Genomic DNA, 18,359 nt, shown 5'->3' on the forward strand with positions numbered 1-18,359 from the left:
AAATATACACAGTACACACACATATATTATGTGAACAAAAACTTTTATTTTGGATGCGATTAATCGCGATTAATCATTTTGACAGCACTAAAATAAAGTAATTTGGATTTTTTATCTGACAATTCTCACTTTTTCTTGCAATTCTGAATTTATATCTCAAATTTCTGCATCTGCAAGGATTTTCAAAAATCTGCAAGGTATAAACTTGAAATTTGAGAATAAAAGTCAGTACTTTTGTATTTCTTAGTGGAAACAAGCTGTATTTCTTAGAATTACAAATTTATATCTCACGATTCAATATATATATATATATATATATATATATATATTTTTTTTTTTTAATTAATTAATTAATTTATTTATTTTTATTAAATTTTTTAAAGTTAATACGATTTTGTACAAGTCGGAATTGTGAAAATAAGCATTCACACTGATCAAGTGTGCAGTTTAAAACAGAATAAGTGTTTATTTGAAGTTATTGCACAGCGGTCAGTGCATTAGACAATGTGCAACATTTGTTCAGGTCTGGTGCATTTAATTTTCCGGATCCTGTTATCTGTTGTTCTCCTTATCATCTCATCTGCCTGTGAGTAAGAAGTGCAGAAAATGTTTACAGGCACTTTATAGATTTACAGCTTTAGATTACATTTTTGTTAGCTGTTAGTTTCCTGGTTCAGTCTGGACCAGAGTTATTTTAAACATGTGGTGTTGTAAAAGTTTATTTGTTTGTTTACAGTAAGTAGTTTAAGTATTCAAGCTTATGGTGTAAGGTTTCTAATATTTGTTTTTTTTGCGCTAAGCTGGTTTACTTTGCATTTGACCAGGTCATGTTTCTTTGAAATATTCCAGTCTTTGTGGACTTTAGTAATGTTTGTTTTAGTTTTGCATGAGGGAGTTTCAGCTGTGGTGAGAACTGTATGCATCATTCCCACTTTAGAAGAAAGTTATTTTGGTTATGTCATGGCAAATTCATAAATCATTTAACTTATTTTTGGAGTTTGCGAAGGCCAGCATCACTATTATTGCTCATACATTACAAATGGAAGAAAATATCTTCTATTTTGCATACAGAAAATGAAACCTTTACAGTACAACCATAAGGATTTAAAGTTTTGTGAAATTTGTTTTCATGACAAATAAGCACATTTTCCCCCCAAATGCTCATTATCGTAATGGTTACTTCCCCCCATTAATTCTCAGTGGTGTCTCTCTACATTATCATTACACATTGCATTAATTAATGACTGTAATACTGTAATATTTTTTATTTAAATCAGTACAACAAATGCTACCGTTTTGTTTAAAAATGGTAGAAATGATGGTAAAAATATTGGTAGAAATATCAATTAACCAATACCAATTTAAATCTACATTAAGAAGGTACAACAAATACTACCGTTTTGTTTAAAAATGGTAGAAATGGTAAAAATATTATAATTAAAATGAATATTATAATTAAAATATTTATTTATTTAAGAAATAATTACATTTTATTTATCAAAATATATTTTATTATTTTATGGGATGAAATGTGACCTGGACGTGTTCTGTTTTGTAAAATTCACATAAAATCTAGTTATATATCTATTATTATATTTATCATAGACTGAACTAAGAGGTTGCCACAATGGTATTCTATTATTTGTACAAATTCTGTAAGTAATTTGAGTTGGTTTGTTTCTTGTAGGACCCCCTAACAGCTCTCCGACTCAGGCTCTCCCCACTGTGACCCCCCGGCGACCAGCCCATCCAGACCCCAGGGCACCCAGTCCTCCTAAGAACCCTCCCGGAGCGCCCCCTCGCCGGCCGGACAGGCCTCGCACTACCGATCGCCCAGATCACTACGGCCCCAACATCTGCGAGGGCAATTTTGACACAGTCACCATGCTCAGGGGAGAAATGTTTGTTTTTAAGGTGAGCTAAAGAGCCTACATAGCCACAAACGTTCTCTGCATTATGGCAAAGAGAATTCAATTTCAAATTTTTTCTTCATAGTAATAAATCGCTAAAAAGTCTAAAATTGCATTTTCTTTATGCAAAATATATTTTCTTTTTTTTGCCCATTGGGTTTTGGATACAAACAGGCTTCATGAGATTCACTCAGCCACTGTAGTGCTTTCTGAATCAGATCCGCTCGAGCGCTGAACAATAACGGTGCACGGTTCCAGGTGAAAGCCCTGACATGCAGGTGGAGGCCCGCTGAGGTCAGCCTGCTCTCAATCAGGCTTTGTTAGGCAATGGGCCGTAAAAACCCCAGTGCTGGTCTTTGTTATGGGGCAGAGCTCCATAAAGAGGAAAGGAGTCATGTATTTAAAGTCTGGAGTTGATCAGGAGATACATCAGACTTCATCTACTTTGTGCCGTTTGCGGTTTTGTGGTCACATCACGTCATGTGATGAAAGAAGTGCTCTCTGTGGCAGAGTGTCTTTAATTCCTCTCTCTTTTTATCTTGGAAAGCACTGTCCACATCATATGATCTTTCACTTTCTCTCCATTAGATGCAAAGGCTTTTAGTCTTGCTGTTGGAGAAATTAGAAGGAATGTACATTGTCTGAAAGAATGAAAAGATGTTTGTACTTGGAAATGCTTGACAAAACATAGGTTATTTAAAAAAATTCTCATGAGGTCATTTAGCAAATATGTCAGTGCCAAGAGTTTACTGCAGATAGATATCTAGGGACCAAAACAGCATGGATACTTGGGGGTGGGTTGTTTTGACCAATACATAAAATGTGAATTTTACATTTGTGTTTTCTAAGATAATTAAAAATATATTCTAAAATGTTTTTATTTTATATATATATATATATATATATAAGTAATTATTATTAATACAATTAATTTTGCTTATTATATTTATTTACATTTTTAGATGTTGTAAGCAAAAATATTTTTTAATATATTTTTGTACATTTTATTATTTAAATTTGAATATAATCTTCATTATTAAAACATTAAAATTAAATTCAGATCATTTTTAACCATCTTATTTGTAGATGTGCCGAGCCAGAGGCAGACCTTACCGGACAAGCACAGATTGTTGGCAAATATTCATGCGTTTTTGTTACAGGTGTTACTGTTTAACTGGCCACAGTAGTCAAGTTATCCATTGGACAACAATCAGATGCCCTTGAGTGAAGGACCACCCAACAGTAATCTACATTTCCCATGCTTAAAAAGGCAGTTTTCTGAAATAAGGCCATTCCCCATGAAACACAGTCCTACAAGTTTCCTCATGCAAGATTGTGTTCCTCCATGGAACAACAAGGGGTGTGTGTGTGTCTGTTTGTGATGAGGTGTTGGGGTTGAGGAGTGTGTAGGGAGGAATCAGGATAAATTTAGAGTGTGTTGGCTGCAGACCCAGCTCTGGTTATAATTTGGGCTTGGTTTGGAACATACTGAAGGTCCTGGTGGAAAGCCAGAAGTGTAAAGGATACAATGAGTGTATGTGTGTACATGTACCTGATGTGTTTGTCTTTACCTATATAGAGTGTATGCATGATTTGTTTGTGTTTGCAAACATTACTACTACTGCAGCTGCTCATGTTATGGGTCTGGCATCCTAAATATTCAACTTCTGTGCATAACTTGTCTGTTGACGACAAAAGAAGCCATTGACTTTCACAGGGAATCGCAGGGCAGGTTGTAGGCCTAGAAGACTGAGAAGACTTTTTGGTTTGGAGGAGAACCAGAAACCCTCCTATTCTTAGCAGTACGCTATAGTCTTTGGTGCATGTCAGCTGAGGGTTGTGGGACTGCTAATAAACCTGACCACCATTAGGAGAGAAATACACAACCATTATCATGTGGTCTCTGATTCATGTCTTATTCCTTCCTCAGGGCCGCTGGTTCTGGAGAGTGAGGAGGAACAGAGTGCTGGATAACTACCCAATGCCTATTGGACACTTCTGGAGGGGTCTCCCGGGAGACATTGACGCTGCATATGAAAGGCATGACGGGCGATTTGTGTTTTTCAAAGGTATTTTCCCTTTCCGACTGCACTTGAAAATTGATATAGCTCTGTGCTGTTAAAAGTTAATATAGACCATAAAAATGCTATATTCATGAGAGAAATTATTACCCAGGCTGGCAGAATTACATCACATTGAAGTGCTTTTTACATTAGAACAAACCATTGATTTTGACGTTTGTCATTTAGTACAGGAAGTGCCCTTGATTTCCCTCAGCCATTAATGTGTTAGTCTGATGGATTTTACAGGTAGACTTTTAGAGACATGACTTTTTGGTTTATATATGAGTTTAAGGTAAATGGACAAAATTACATTTTTTGAGCTGTATAATTCTGGCCATAAATTTTGCAAAGGAAGCAAAACTCAGTGAATATTTGCTTTGCTTCAATAAGGACAGTAAGAATTTTAGCCGTTTCTTTTGTAATTATTTCCAGCTATTGAAAATGTAAAGTTTTTTAAATGAACATTTGAGCATTTTACATGAAGTTCTCTGCCCCACCACCAAAAATAATAACATAGTGTTTTTTTTTTTTGCAATGACAATTTTCTTAATAAAATGTTCAGCAGCTATAGCATAGCCCCATTATACCTATACATTCATAAATATACTTTGCTGTCTGCTCGGTTTGTCACAGTGCAAACATTACTAATTAGTTATAAATTTTTATCCATTCTTACTGGGGCTTCCAGAATTATTAAAAGTAGAGTTTCAGAGACATTACTTTTTGGTTCATACAGTATATGGGTTTACGGTGAAAGAACTAAATGTACCGTAATATGGCGTCGTATCATTCTGAAATTGACCATATATTTTGCAAAGGACAACATTTACTCAACAATAAGACTTTTTTTTTTTTTTTTAACATAACTATAATTGGAAATTAAACACCTAACAAGTAAAGAAAACTTTCAGTGAAACATATTCTAAACTCTAAACTCTTTATTGGTACATATAAAAATTTACAATGCAAACTTGAAGTTTCACTGTCCTACTACCATTTTTTATTTTTTTTTTATTTAGAATTTTACATTTTTGTATGGGTCAGATTTGTAAAAATATTCTTTATTGATATAAAAAATTAAAACAAATGTTACTCCGTTTTATTTATTTACATAATAATGTAACTCCATTACACATAAACGTACTTTGCTGCACAAACATTGTCGATGGCTTTGTAATTATTAATCCATTGTTACTAAGACTTCCAGAACTTCTACAGGTACATATTTGCAATTTCAACAACATCCATGCTAATATCCAGCTAGATAACTTTACCTTGGTGTCATATTTAAATCAGCCCAATTTATAACAGGAAACCAAATGTTTAAATTTCCAAGTCATAAAACTACATGAACAGTGTCAATGAATGGCTCTGGTGCAAAGTCAACTGGCCTGAAACTCGGTCAGTGGGCCACTCTCATTATCAAGCCCTGCCAGCAGATTGAGATCAAAAACTGCTCAAACCACAGTGAGGTTTCCCACATTAGTTATACATATCAACACCCTGCAACCCCTGAAACAGACATCTAATAACTTCCTGGTGAAGATTTCTGTGAAGATGAATGTATATTTGTTAGCCTTGAGGAAAGCTGGCTCCCATAAGGAAACCGTGCATGGCAAGTGATGATATCATTGGCAAGGCTCTTTAAAATGTGGATTTCTGCCATTGGAGAAAACCAGGAGACCAAAATCTTGGGAACAACATCTGTTCTTAGTGAGGCGAGGCCATTGCGTCAGCTAGCGCTTCTACCAGATGCTGACAGCAACAGTTGGACTTGGCCATGGGCCCACTGAATCAAACGGGTCCATGAGGATGGTGCCTCAGTGTCTGCCATACTGTAAAATAATAAAAGCTCAAGCTTATCCCAGTGTTTCTGTAACGGCTCCATGCAATGCTTTTGCTGTCGCTTTAACCACTAAAATGTGGGTTTTGAACCAAACCAGCATTGTTGGTGCATCTCTTGCAGTGCTGTAGTGCAGTTGTTTGAGTTATAACAGAGTAAACACAAATCTGTGGCTGAGTTTTGGAGTCTGTATTACTGTGCCAAAGGTTGGAAAGTCCCTGTACATGCACCATGAAATCTTGTTACCAACAGTGTTGCTGCCTCCCCCTTCTTGTCTTTTCTACTTCCTTGCCATTGTTTTCAACTTCTGTTCTCTTTCTTGATGTCCATTTTTGAACTTTTGAGGTTTTTTTAAAACCTGCTTTCTAGTGTTTAACCAATATGTTTTTTTTTTGATGGGTGGCCGATGTATAAACCTGTATGATAGTAAATGAGAATAAAGCTGTGTCTCATTTGCTGTATTGGATATAGACTTCGAAGGCCACACCTTTAACGTCAGAGAAGGTCATACCAAGCTTTGTTAATTGGATAACGCACCATTTCACAAAGCTCAAATCATCTCAAACTGTTTTTCTCTCTCTCTCAAAAAAAAAAAAGAAAGTCTGTGCTGCAAAGGATCCATTCTTTGTATCCTTCATGGCCTGGGAAACAAAAGGCTGCATTTGAAGAAATATTTGAATTGGGACAGTCTTTTGTTGTGCCGCTGTGACGCATTCGGTCTTGGAATGCAGCCTCTGAATTGGGACACCACTAAAATAATATATAAAAAAAATCTTTCAAAAAACATTTACACAGTATTTATTAGAAAGTGCCGGATTATCACTACTTCCTCCTTTCTCTCTCGTGTCCATCCACCTGTAGGAAGTCAGTATTGGTTGTTCAGAGAAGCCAACCTGGAGCCCGGCTATCCTCAAGAACTGATGGACTATGGCAGAGACATCCCGTATGACAAGATAGAGACGGCCATCTGGTGGGAACCTTCTGGCTTCACTTACTTCTTCAAAGGAGACTGGTGAGGGGCTAGTCTTATTTTTTGTGCTGCAAATAATTCTGCCTCTAATGTTTATTGTCTAATAATTTCCTTTCGTTTTTTGGATGCCTTACTGACCCTATTTACACCTGCTCTCAACATCAGTCTCGGGTGACCTGATCACTTGTGATCAGCCCTGACAGATTGATGTTTACTCATGGTATTAACATGTCTTGCATGCTTCTTCAATGACCACCCCAGATCAGATTTCATCAAGGGGATCAGGTTTTTTTTTATTTGATGACAGATATCCATTTTTCATTAAATCGGTCAATGGGACATGACATGAAAATCTGTTCATTTAAAATAAATTTTTATTATAAATACGATAACCTCAATACACACTTTATATGATTTTCATTTCTAAATAAAATTAATTTAAAAATTTTGGAGGATGCATAAAGTCAAAAATGCCAGGGGGATACAATATATGAACTGTCAATAAATCATAATTCATACAGTATAATTAAAAAAACAATGCGTAGACCTTAAAACAATATTTTATTACAATTTCCCAGAAAAAAAAAAACTGTATTTTAACAAATCTGCCTTGCTTATTCATATTTGAAAAACCTTTCTGCAAAATCAAGTCATGTGGTGCAACCAACATGCAGAAAATTAAGGAAAAGGAAATTATGTTATGGATCAGATTATGTTATGTTATGGACCTCTTTATGACAAAGCAAGGTTAATTCATATTGTAAGACATGTGGTTCGTTTTCCCCAAAAAATGTTTAATAAAAAAAAAAAAAAACATGATATTTGTGAATAATAATAATAATAAATACATTTATACATTTTATTGTTTTATAATTTAATATTACATATATATGTAAAATATTACTTTTTACTTAGTTGCAACATGTAACTAAATTAAAATTTGTGTTTAAAATGTGATAAATCTTGATGTCAACCTTGTTCATATATATTTGGCACAATGATAAAATGTTACATAAGTAGACTTTTTCAGTGTTTGTTTTGCATCAGCATTCATGATAAAAATGCAAAGTGACCACTGTTGAGGTGTGTTTGATAAACTACAGGTACTGGCGCTTTAATGAGCACTCCAGAGCCGCAGATCAGGACTACCCTAAGCCAATCAGTGTGTGGGGCACTTCTGTGCCGTCTTCTCCCAAGGGGGCCTTCCTCAGCGATGATGGAGGTGAGTGAGTGAAATGGTGTGTAGGGTTGAGGGGTCATCCAGTGCCTGTCTCCTTAATGTACAGAATGGATGGAGATCAATCAGATGGAGAAACAAAGGAAGTGAGAGAATGTAATGTGTGAAATGTGATTTGAGGAAATAATGTAATATTATTGGGAAACACTTATATCACTGAAAGCACTTTCCCATTTAATGGAATGTTCCTGGTTTAAAACAAATGAAAATGTGTCGACAGTATCTGTGGCATGCAATCGATTACCATAGATAGACCATAATTTTGCCGTCAAAAAGTCCTAAGTTAGAAAAAAGTACAGTAAAGGACATGTAATAGTACATTTATGAGTTTAAAAGCAGAAATGTGCAGCTTGTAGTTTTGTTAAAAGCAAAAATTTCTTATTTAATGTTACTTGAGCTGTAAATTTCAGTCTGAATTGTCTGTTTATTGGATTAAGTTCTAGTCATGTGTTACCCATGTAATTCGAGTGGCTGGATTTGTCTTTGTAAACGGTTCTGTTCTGGTATTCTTGTAGGTAATGTGCGAAAGGTATGGAGTTTCATTACAAAATTTGAGACGGCTAGCAATCTGATTATTCAGACCACCTAAGGATGACCTCAGCTGTCTGACAATTGCATGAAATTTAAATCTGCTGCATATACCAAAAATAGTAGTATTTAGTTCAATAGTAGTAGTTCAGATTTTTATAAATTTATACTGTACATATTTACATGGTCAGCTGTAAATGTAATGTGCGTAACCTGAGATGGCAGTCTGATCTATCAATAATTATGAGGTGACTAAGTGTCAATAGGCCAAGTGTGTATTTTAATGTTCATCCCATAGACTTCCATTATAAACATTATTAAAAATATACATTTACAGTTGAGCTTCACATTAATTTAACCTGACAGTCTCAACCCATATGGCAATATATTTTACACACACACACACACACACACACACACACACACACATATATATATATATATATATATATATATATATATACATATACTGTATGTATATATATATATATATATATATATATATACATACATATATATATATATATATATATATATATATATACATATACTGTATGTATATATATATATATATATATACACACACACACATACATATACTGTATATATATATATATACATACATATACTGTATGTATATATATATATACTGTATATATATATATATATATATATATATATACAGTGTGTGCAGAATTATTAGGCAAGTTGATATTCTGGTCATATTTTTTTTCCAAGAACATTTTACCAATTCCAAACCACATCAATCTTAGTAACTACTATCAATTTTGTATTTAATCATTTATAAGTGATATATAATTGTCCATGAAGGCTGAAAGTTAAAAACTCCTTATTTCAGGTGTGCAGAATTATTAGGCAGGTTTTCTTTTACAGATAAAATTAGCCAAAAATGAGATTGAACTCAAGAATAAAAGTAAAACAATTATTAAATGCCCATGAGAAGGATGCAATACTAATGCAATAATAGAATTAGCAAAGTTAAGGCATGACCATTGGGCAGCGAAATGCTCATTGGGTCAGCAAGGTCAGAAAAAACAGGTGGAGAGGAAAAGACACATGTTAACTGCAAAAGAATTAAGGTGAAGAATTAGGTGAGAAACCATCAGGAACCATTTAGTCTCCAGCACCATCATTTTCCAGAACTGCAACCTTCCTGGAGTCTCCAGAATTACAAGGTGTCAGGTTCTCAGAGACTTTGCTTGGGTAAAAAATTCTTTAAAATGGCCCTCACTTAATAAGAATAACATGCTGAAGTGTTGTGAAGTACATGAAGACTGATTTTGTATATGATTTATGGACAGATAAGTTGTGAGTGACTCTTGAAGGACCAGCATCACATCCTCTTGTACCACTGTTTGAAGAATTTATCTTCCAGAATCTGGCAGTAAATTTTGGGAGCTCATTTTAGTTCATCTCCTATCCTGAAAAGTCTGTCTTGCAGGATTGATTAAAAATGAGCTCCTAAAACTTACTGGCAGATTCTGGAAGATAAATTCTTCAAACTGTGGCACAAGAGGATGTGATGCTGGTCCTTCAAGAGTCACTCACAACTTATCTGTCCATAAATCCTATACAAAATCAGTCTTCATGTATTTCACAACACTTCAACATGTTATTCTTATTACGTGAGGGCCATTTTAAAGAATTTTACCCAAGCAAAGTCTCTGAGAACCTGACACCTTGTAATTCTGGAGACTCCAGGAAGGTTGCAGTTCTGGAAAATGATGGTGCTGGAGACTAAATGGTTCCTGATGGTTTCTCACCCAATTCTTCACCTTAATTTAATTCTTTGCAGTTAACATGTGTCTTTTCCTCTCCACCTGTTTTTTCTGACCTTGCTGACCCAATGAGCATTTTGCTGCCCAATGGTCATGCCTTAACTTTGCTAATTCTATTATTGCATTAGTATTGCATCCTTCTCATGGGCATTTAATAATTTTTTTAACTTTTATTCTTGAGTTCAATCTCTTTTTTGGCTCATTTTGTCTGTAAAAGAAAACCTGCCTAATAATTCTGCACACCTGAAATAAGAAGTTTCTCACTATCAGCCTTCATGGACAATTATATATCACTTATAAATTATTAAATACAAAATCAATAGTAGTTATTAAGATTGATGTGGTTTGGAATTGGTAAAATGTTCTTGGAAAAAAAATATGACCAGAATATCAACTTGCCTAATAATTCTGCACACACTGTATATATATATACTGTATATATATTTGTGTGTGTGTTATTTTTCGTATAGTTTTTGTATTGTTTTATAGTTTTGATAAGTTGTCTGGTTTAGTTTTTATGTAATTTCAGTGATGCACTTTTAACACATTGTTCTCTCTTCAATCTTGTTTGTCTCTCACACAGCTTATACGTACTTCTACAAGGGTGCAAAGTACTGGAAATTTGACAACCACAGAATGAAGAGCGAGCCTGGCTACCCAAAGTCCATTCTTAGAGACTTCATGGGCTGTAACGTGGACCTCAATCCTGACAGAGACACCGATGTGGATCAGGGACGCAAGTGGCCTGACAAGCCACCCTTCAACCCGGATGCTGGCCGAGACAAAGACAAAGACAAGGAAAAGGACAAGGACAAGGACAAAGACAGAGACAACACCAATGATGTTGACTCTAAAGAGGAGACTGAAGAGAAAACGAATGAGGTGGATGTGGTTCTGAAGATAGACGAGACAGAGCGCACCATGAACATCATCATGGTGACGGTACCCCTGGTCCTGGTGCTGTGCATCTTGGGATTGATCTATGCGATCATTAACACACTACAGAGGAAAGGAGCACCCAAGTATTTAGTTCACTGCAAACGATCACTGCAGGACTGGGTTTAACCTTTCAGAATGACCCTCGATCCCTGTTCTGCCCTTTCATTTCACACATCCAAAAACTTTGCACACACAAAACACCACCATAAACATGCTTACAACATACACACATACACATACAGATACTGACACACATCATGTTCATCTTCACCCTTCTTTTCCTTTCCCACGGTGCTCTCCTAACATGTTGACTAGTCTATTTATATCAGAAAGTTTGCACATTGATTTTTTTGTTCGGTTTTTCTTTTCATAATATTTCATGTTCTTTTGAATCAGTTGTTTGTGTTTTTTTTTTTTTTAATTTCTAATTTTAGGATGTCACAATTAGTCATCTGCAATCACAGCGTAAATGATGAACGGGAAGTCTTGCAGAGCAAAAAGAGAGGAAAAGGAAAGCGGAGAAAGGAATATCTCTCTTAGGAATATTTCTGCATCCATTCACCTTTTCTCAGGACTCTCAGCTGTGGTTTTCCAACTGACCGGGCAAGTCATAATAAATCATCATAAAGACTGTAAGGACTGTGGCCACTTGCATCATAACTTGATAAAATGTTGATATACAGTCGGGTTCAAACGTCTGAGACCACATGGAAAGTCTGGGATTCAAAATCTAACTGAAACCTAAAAATAAATAGGAAGTTTTAGGATTTTTTTATTTTATTTTTTTTGTTCATGCAGCTTGAGTGAAGAAAATCATGGTATTTTTTTTTTCAGCTCAAATTGTTAATAATTGTTAAAAATTGTTAATGCTAATAATATTTTAATATAGAAATCGTTTATTGCATTAAAAAATATTGCATTAACCTTTTCAACAATAGGTCTCCGACTTTTCAACCCTCGTTTTTGGAGCAACTGGACCTGGTTATTCAACCAGTAACTAAGTCCAGTTGTATTTGGCAGAATTTGACCTGCTATTTGTTTTGATGTCATAAAATAGGAACTTTTCTCAAAATTTTGCTTACCTACTGCGATCATAACAAAAAGACACATTTTATTGCCCCTTGTTTTAACAACTGTGCCTTGGTCGTGCCAGCCAGACATGTTTTATGTGGTTTCATCCATGTTTTTAGAGCCCTCTTGATTTCTTCCTTGCAAGCTGAAGTGTTTTTATCTCCCAAAAGTCCCATGATACTGTGGCAATTATACATTTTATTGTCTGAGAAACATAACACTTGAGGCATTGAGCAAGATCTTACTTTGCAGGTGCTGAAGTTATTTGCTGCGTGCATATTTATAATAGAATTTTCATATTTTCATTTGATTGAACAAAAGAGCTATAAAATGAATACCACTAGCGTACGTACGCCAATTTAAAACTCAGTAAAATACACTTGAGAAAGCTTCTTGGGCCCAATTAGAAATAAAAGCCTTAGTGGGGCCCACTGTTGTAGGGAATGTTAGGTAATAGTCTAATTTTAAAAATAGCAGGAGGTGAAAGTCATTGCTAACCTCTTTGTACCCCAACCCAAAGCTCTCCCTACCAAAGAAATATTACTTGCATTGACATAGGTGGGCTGAAACGAGAGGGAAAGAAGCAGGGATAACTGTGAGTTCAAAAGAAAAGGGTTTAGATGCAGAAACCTTATATCTTAAGTCTTTGTGAAAGGGCTTATGGTGTGTTAGTAAGAGTCTGAACTGGATTGTATTACAGTGATGGGATATTTTAGGGGTGGGGGTGTAATAAACAAGCAGGAGTGGGATAAACCCAAAGCAAGCTCCCTCTGGAAGGCTGAAAATACTCATACGCAAATATGTGGACGTGTTTATTTAGTTACCTCAATTTTATGTTGCATTTTCCAGCATTTCCACAAGAGGCACTATAGCGTATATTAGCATAACAGTAAAAGAAAATTAATTTCCAAATAGGATCTTCTGTGGCTAGATGTTTTTTTTTGTTTGTTTTTTTTCAAGCCTCTTACTGTTAGGCAGCATTAGTTTGAAGCGAATCTTGCTGAGCAAATTTAGGTTAGTTAAACTGTCTACATGTTTCTAGCTAGCTACCTGAATAAAACTTTCATTAATACTTGACATTTCAAGGTAACTCCATTACCTTACCTTGAGTACTGAGGTTTGAAAATGAACGCACATTAAGTATATCTGACGAGACAGTCCACTTGCAGTGCATTGGCCTAGCATTCACATCTGCGTTAGCATACTTGCGTAGAGTATATTTTTGGCCTAAGCTTGAGATGCTTGGTAGATAGTGTGTGTAGCAATATCATCCCTATATGAGAGCTTGCTGGCACACAGTCCGATGGCCCACATTGCCAGGGTCCACTGCCAGTTATTTTTGGAGCGCATTCCTTGACCAGCAGCAGAAACAGGATCCCTGTTTCATTCACGACTTATTCATGCTGATGTGATCTACTAGGCAAAGTAGACAAATTAGGCAAGTTTCCTAACATTGTAAGATATAACCGCTGTCAGGTAGGTCTGTGTTTGCTTTCTGTGGTGTTTGCTTAGTCTAGTGTCTAACCTACATAAACTCAGCTAGTATACTCGGACACGGAAAGCATTAAGAAACAAACCACCGCCACTTTTTAAAGTGCCTCTGACAAAATCTCAGTCATTTACTCTTCACAATCAGCGAGAGAGGAGACGTAGAGGAGAGAACAAAAGTGAGTGGTATTATAAATATTGCCCTGTCAGACAAGGTAGAGCAAAAAAGCACTTTGATAAATATTATTGGAAGAGTAGAGGAGACACAGGACAGTCATGATCGGAATGCTGTCACTGATGAATCCCGCCGAATATCGTTGCCAGGCGATACGCCCCTCCTCACAGTGCTCCTGTCGTCCGAGGAGATTTGGAGGAGAGTTAATCAGACATAAAAGCTCTTCCGTCCCTCCCCCGACGCCCTCTACCTTCTCCTTCAGTCGCCCAGATCAATGAGGAATACATAAACAAGCTTGAGGGATATCTGAAACGCTCACTCTCAGGGGCTCACTCAGGCCTTATGGCTGTCTTATTCCCACTTCAGCCCATTCTTTGTCTGATTTTCACACTCCTTTATGGCCTTTTTCCATAATTAGTTACTTTTACAAGGTATTTGCATAGTATTTTGGAAATACTGTAGTACCACGGTAATACCATTTTTGGACAAAACCAAAGGAACCAAAAGATCATGGTTCCTTGAGGCCCCTGGGTAAGCATCTTTGGAGCCCCATTCCTCCTAGTTCCACCTCTATTGGCAGGCCTGCATTAGGCAACAAAATTAGAAAACACATTTTGCTAGGATAACATTAGGTGACAAACAACAATAGCCAAGGGCTTTAGTGATCCAAAGGGAGCTGAAAGGTCAGCAAATGCTGTTTTCGCTAAGGTGCCCAGGGCCCCAGCTATAGGCCAGCTATGGCCATAGTGGTCAGTTCATTCTGTATGCGGTGAGGGGCCTGGAGCCTTAGTAGTCAGCTCGGTCTGTATTCGTTAAGGGGCTAGGGGCCCCAATGGTCATGTCCCACTGTATGCACCGGGTTTCCAGGGGCGCTAGCGATCATGTCCCACTTAATGTGTTGGGTAGCCCAGGGTCCTACTGGTAATGTCCAACTGTAGGCTGGGGCCCTAGAGTAAATGCCCAATTCTATACACTGGGCAGGCCATGAACCTAGTGGTTATGACTCACTGTATGCACCGGAGGTTCTGGGGCCCAGGGCCCTAGTAGTCAGCTTGATCTAGCGAGACTCAAGTATCCAAGGCAGTCCCTTTGGCAGTCTTTCACACAGCCTTAGGCTTAGTCCCTGGGAACTGGCCCCACTGGTACAGTCCTGGGTTAAATATACATCTGATATATTCGCTGTGCCATGGTATCATTGCGGTAAGGTTGTAAGGGCACTAGTTTAGTATGCATTGAAGTTTATTACTTAGTATATTTGTTTCTACACAGATTTGTTTTCGTTATTTTTGTTTCAGAGATGATAAGGGTAACTAAACAAAATTGTGGTAGACAATGACAGATAAATAATCAAAACTGTCTGTTTATTTGTTAGTATGTGATACTGTAGATTTATAGGTCTAACATTTTCTCCATCATCTCGAATCAACTCTTGGCCAAGTTTAGGACTGGCTCTTATAACAATGGCCCCTCTCTCTTGCTGCATTATTGTCCTGCACATTGCTTCTGGCCAACAGGAAGATAGACTGGGCCCTCAGCCAGGACCAGAAAGCTTCCTCCCACCAAGCCTCGCACTAGCATTGCATACTAACAGCAGCCTCTGTTCAGATGGCTTTTGGTGTGAATCATGGACGTTGACTGTTTTGGTCACACCGTTCTCATAAACGCAGCTCAGGACCACTGCTACTTTATGTCTAACCACCCAGTGACGCTACATATGCAGAGTGAATTCTCTCTGTGTCTGTGTATATTCTCCTGATATAAACTTGAGCTCTGATCAGAGGTGCCTCTAAGAACATCCGTCCACACCATTTATTAACCAGCTGCAGTTATTCGACTGCAATCACTGTTGATTTACTAAATAGGTAGTCAAAAAAGGTTGAGACAATATGTTGTCTTCACCTTTGTGGAATCAGCGGAGTAGAATGAGACAGTGTATTTGCTTTTAGTCTGCATTGTTCTGTGACAAAGGTAGATTCAATATCAAATCGGCCTGTTGTGCAAAAATGCATCTAGGCAATGCACACTGTCCTGAAGGGAATCTTAATGAGCCTTACAAAAACATGCTGTTTAAAACTAGACAAAGCATTTTCAGACAGAAATATAGTAGCAAATCACTAACATTTAAAGCAATGCTGTTAATGTGCACAAAGTTGTGCTGCAGTGTTTTCTTAAACACCTCATCATCTTCATTAATGGTGGTAAAATGAAATTTAGTTTAATTATATTTTCAGTTAATATTTTTTCTTAATATCTTAAATTTGGTCATTTTTAAAAATTGTAAATAGTACCTTTTCAATATTTTTCTTTTGTGTGTGTTTTTTTTTTTAGATTTTTACCTTGTTAATAACATTCCGATTTGTGTTTTTGATTTTTTTCTTATGTAGAAACTGAGGATTTTATACATTTGTGTTTGTTCACATCTTCTGAGTGTGTTTAACAATCCATGCTGGACATGTAAACAGTAATAAAAGAAAAAAGATGTTAAAGAATTAAGTCTCCGCTTTCTGCTGAATCAAGAAAGTTCCACAGTTACTTCTCAAAAATGTTGACCTTTTTAACATTTCTTCAAATAACATGAAATTTTTACTTGCGTAAGGCCGATTCCTGGTCTTGTTCACAATTCAACAATGCATCACATTTCACAAGTAAAATGGGTTGCAAAACAATGTCATGTTGACTTGAAACCCTTATACCATTAGCCATTCAAAAGAATGCATGAAAAAGCATTGTTTTACTTTCATCTGATGTTCATTGTTGTTCTTGCCTTTCATGGTTGCCCATGTTTTGTCCACACTGAACTGTACAGTGCAAACCTCCAGAGATCTCCACCGTAAACAAGCCATATCCCTCCCAACCCCCATCGCTGGGCTCTCCTCTCTCCCAGGAGAAAGATCAGGTCCCTGAATCAGCCTACATTTCCTCTCCCTCAGGAAAGATCAGGGCCGCATGGGCCATGGGAGAGTGGGTGGGATATTTATAGAGGTCTGCTGAAACACAAAGAGAAAAGAAGAGAAACAAGTGATCGAAACATGAAGAACAGGTGCCACAAAGTGGACTGCAGGAATCCAAGCAGAAACAATATATCCTGAGTATGCTGTTAAGTTTTATACAGTTTTAATCAGCTGTGCAGGAAGCTTTCTGGATCACTGCTAGTTTTGCTTTCTGACAACTGCATGGTAAACCACTGGCACCTCACAGTATTAGAGTATAATTACAAAGATTTTCAACAACACTTTGGCCTGACATGCAACTCTGTTTCTCAGAGAAACATTATTTATTGCATGTTTAAATGACGAAAGTATAGGTCAGATTTGTGACTTGAGTTCCTTATGTCCTTTTTTGTTTATCAATATTCCCGTTTGCTTAACTACCATCCTCAAATTTCTCTCTCTCTCACACACGCCCGTTTGGTTTTGTGAAAAGTGGGGACATCCCATAGGCGCAATGGTTTTTATACTGTACAAACTGTATGTGCTATTGCCATACACCAACCCTACACCTAAACCTACCCCTTACAGGAAACCTTCTGCATTTTTACTTTCTCAAAAAAACTCACTCTGTATGATTTATAAGCGTTTTGAAAAATGGGGACATGGGGCACTGTCCTCATAAGTCACTTTCTCCTTGTAATACCTATGTCATACCCATGTCATTATACAAATTTATGTCCTCATTTGTCACAAAAACGCACACACACACACACACACACACACACACACACACACACACACACAAAGCCTAGAAAACTATGGAAGCCTGTTTCCGCCACAGAATTGTAATAATAATAACAATAATAGTAACTGAGTTTATATCTTTCTTTCTTACACAAAGATATAAATCGCAAGATGATAACTCAATTCTGCATTTATAATTTTCAATTGTGAGATATAAACTTGTAATTCTGAGAAGTCAGAATTGTGAAACAAGTCACAATCACCTTTTTATTGTTTATAGCAATATTTAACAATAATACTGTTTTTACTGCATTTTTTTAGAAAATAGTCTATAGATTTTACAGAAATAGTCTGAGTACTCTGTGAAATACTCGACACAATTCGGTGCACTCAACTTCACTTTCCATTTCCAGCGTAACAATTGAACTGAATGATGTCATTTGATGTCATTTTTGTTGAGAAATTAGTATCTGTAGTAATTGAATATGTGCTTAATAATCATCAACGCTCTCTCTATTTTGTTATAGATCATTAAACTATTACGCTGCCTCAGAAGATTGTCTGAAATCAGTTTTGGGTAGGGCTGCAAAATGATTAATCACGATTAATCACATTAAAAAAAAGTTTAAGTTTACATAATATGTGTGTGTGTACTGTGTATA

At 36.5% G+C, this 18,359-nt stretch overlaps 1 protein-coding gene across 2 annotated transcripts in view; it reads left to right on the forward strand.

The window, feature by feature from the left end:
• Positions 1-16,480, forward strand: part of mmp15b (matrix metallopeptidase 15b) — a 32,606-nt gene extending 16,126 nt beyond the window's left edge. For both annotated transcript variants that reach the window (XM_058782711.1, XM_058782710.1), the window contains 5 exons: positions 1,688-1,914; positions 3,841-3,979; positions 6,678-6,828; positions 7,890-8,008; positions 10,934-16,480. In XM_058782711.1, coding sequence (XP_058638694.1) covers positions 1,688-1,914; positions 3,841-3,979; positions 6,678-6,828; positions 7,890-8,008; positions 10,934-11,415 — 1,118 coding nt within the window. In that variant the 3' untranslated portion in view covers positions 11,416-16,480. The remainder of the gene's footprint in view (positions 1-1,687; positions 1,915-3,840; positions 3,980-6,677; positions 6,829-7,889; positions 8,009-10,933) is intronic.
• The last annotated feature ends 1,879 nt before the right edge of the window (positions 16,481-18,359 follow it).

Source organism: Onychostoma macrolepis, chromosome 07 (assembly GCF_012432095.1).
Source record: "Onychostoma macrolepis isolate SWU-2019 chromosome 07, ASM1243209v1, whole genome shotgun sequence".
NCBI lineage: Eukaryota > Metazoa > Chordata > Actinopteri > Cypriniformes > Cyprinidae > Onychostoma > Onychostoma macrolepis.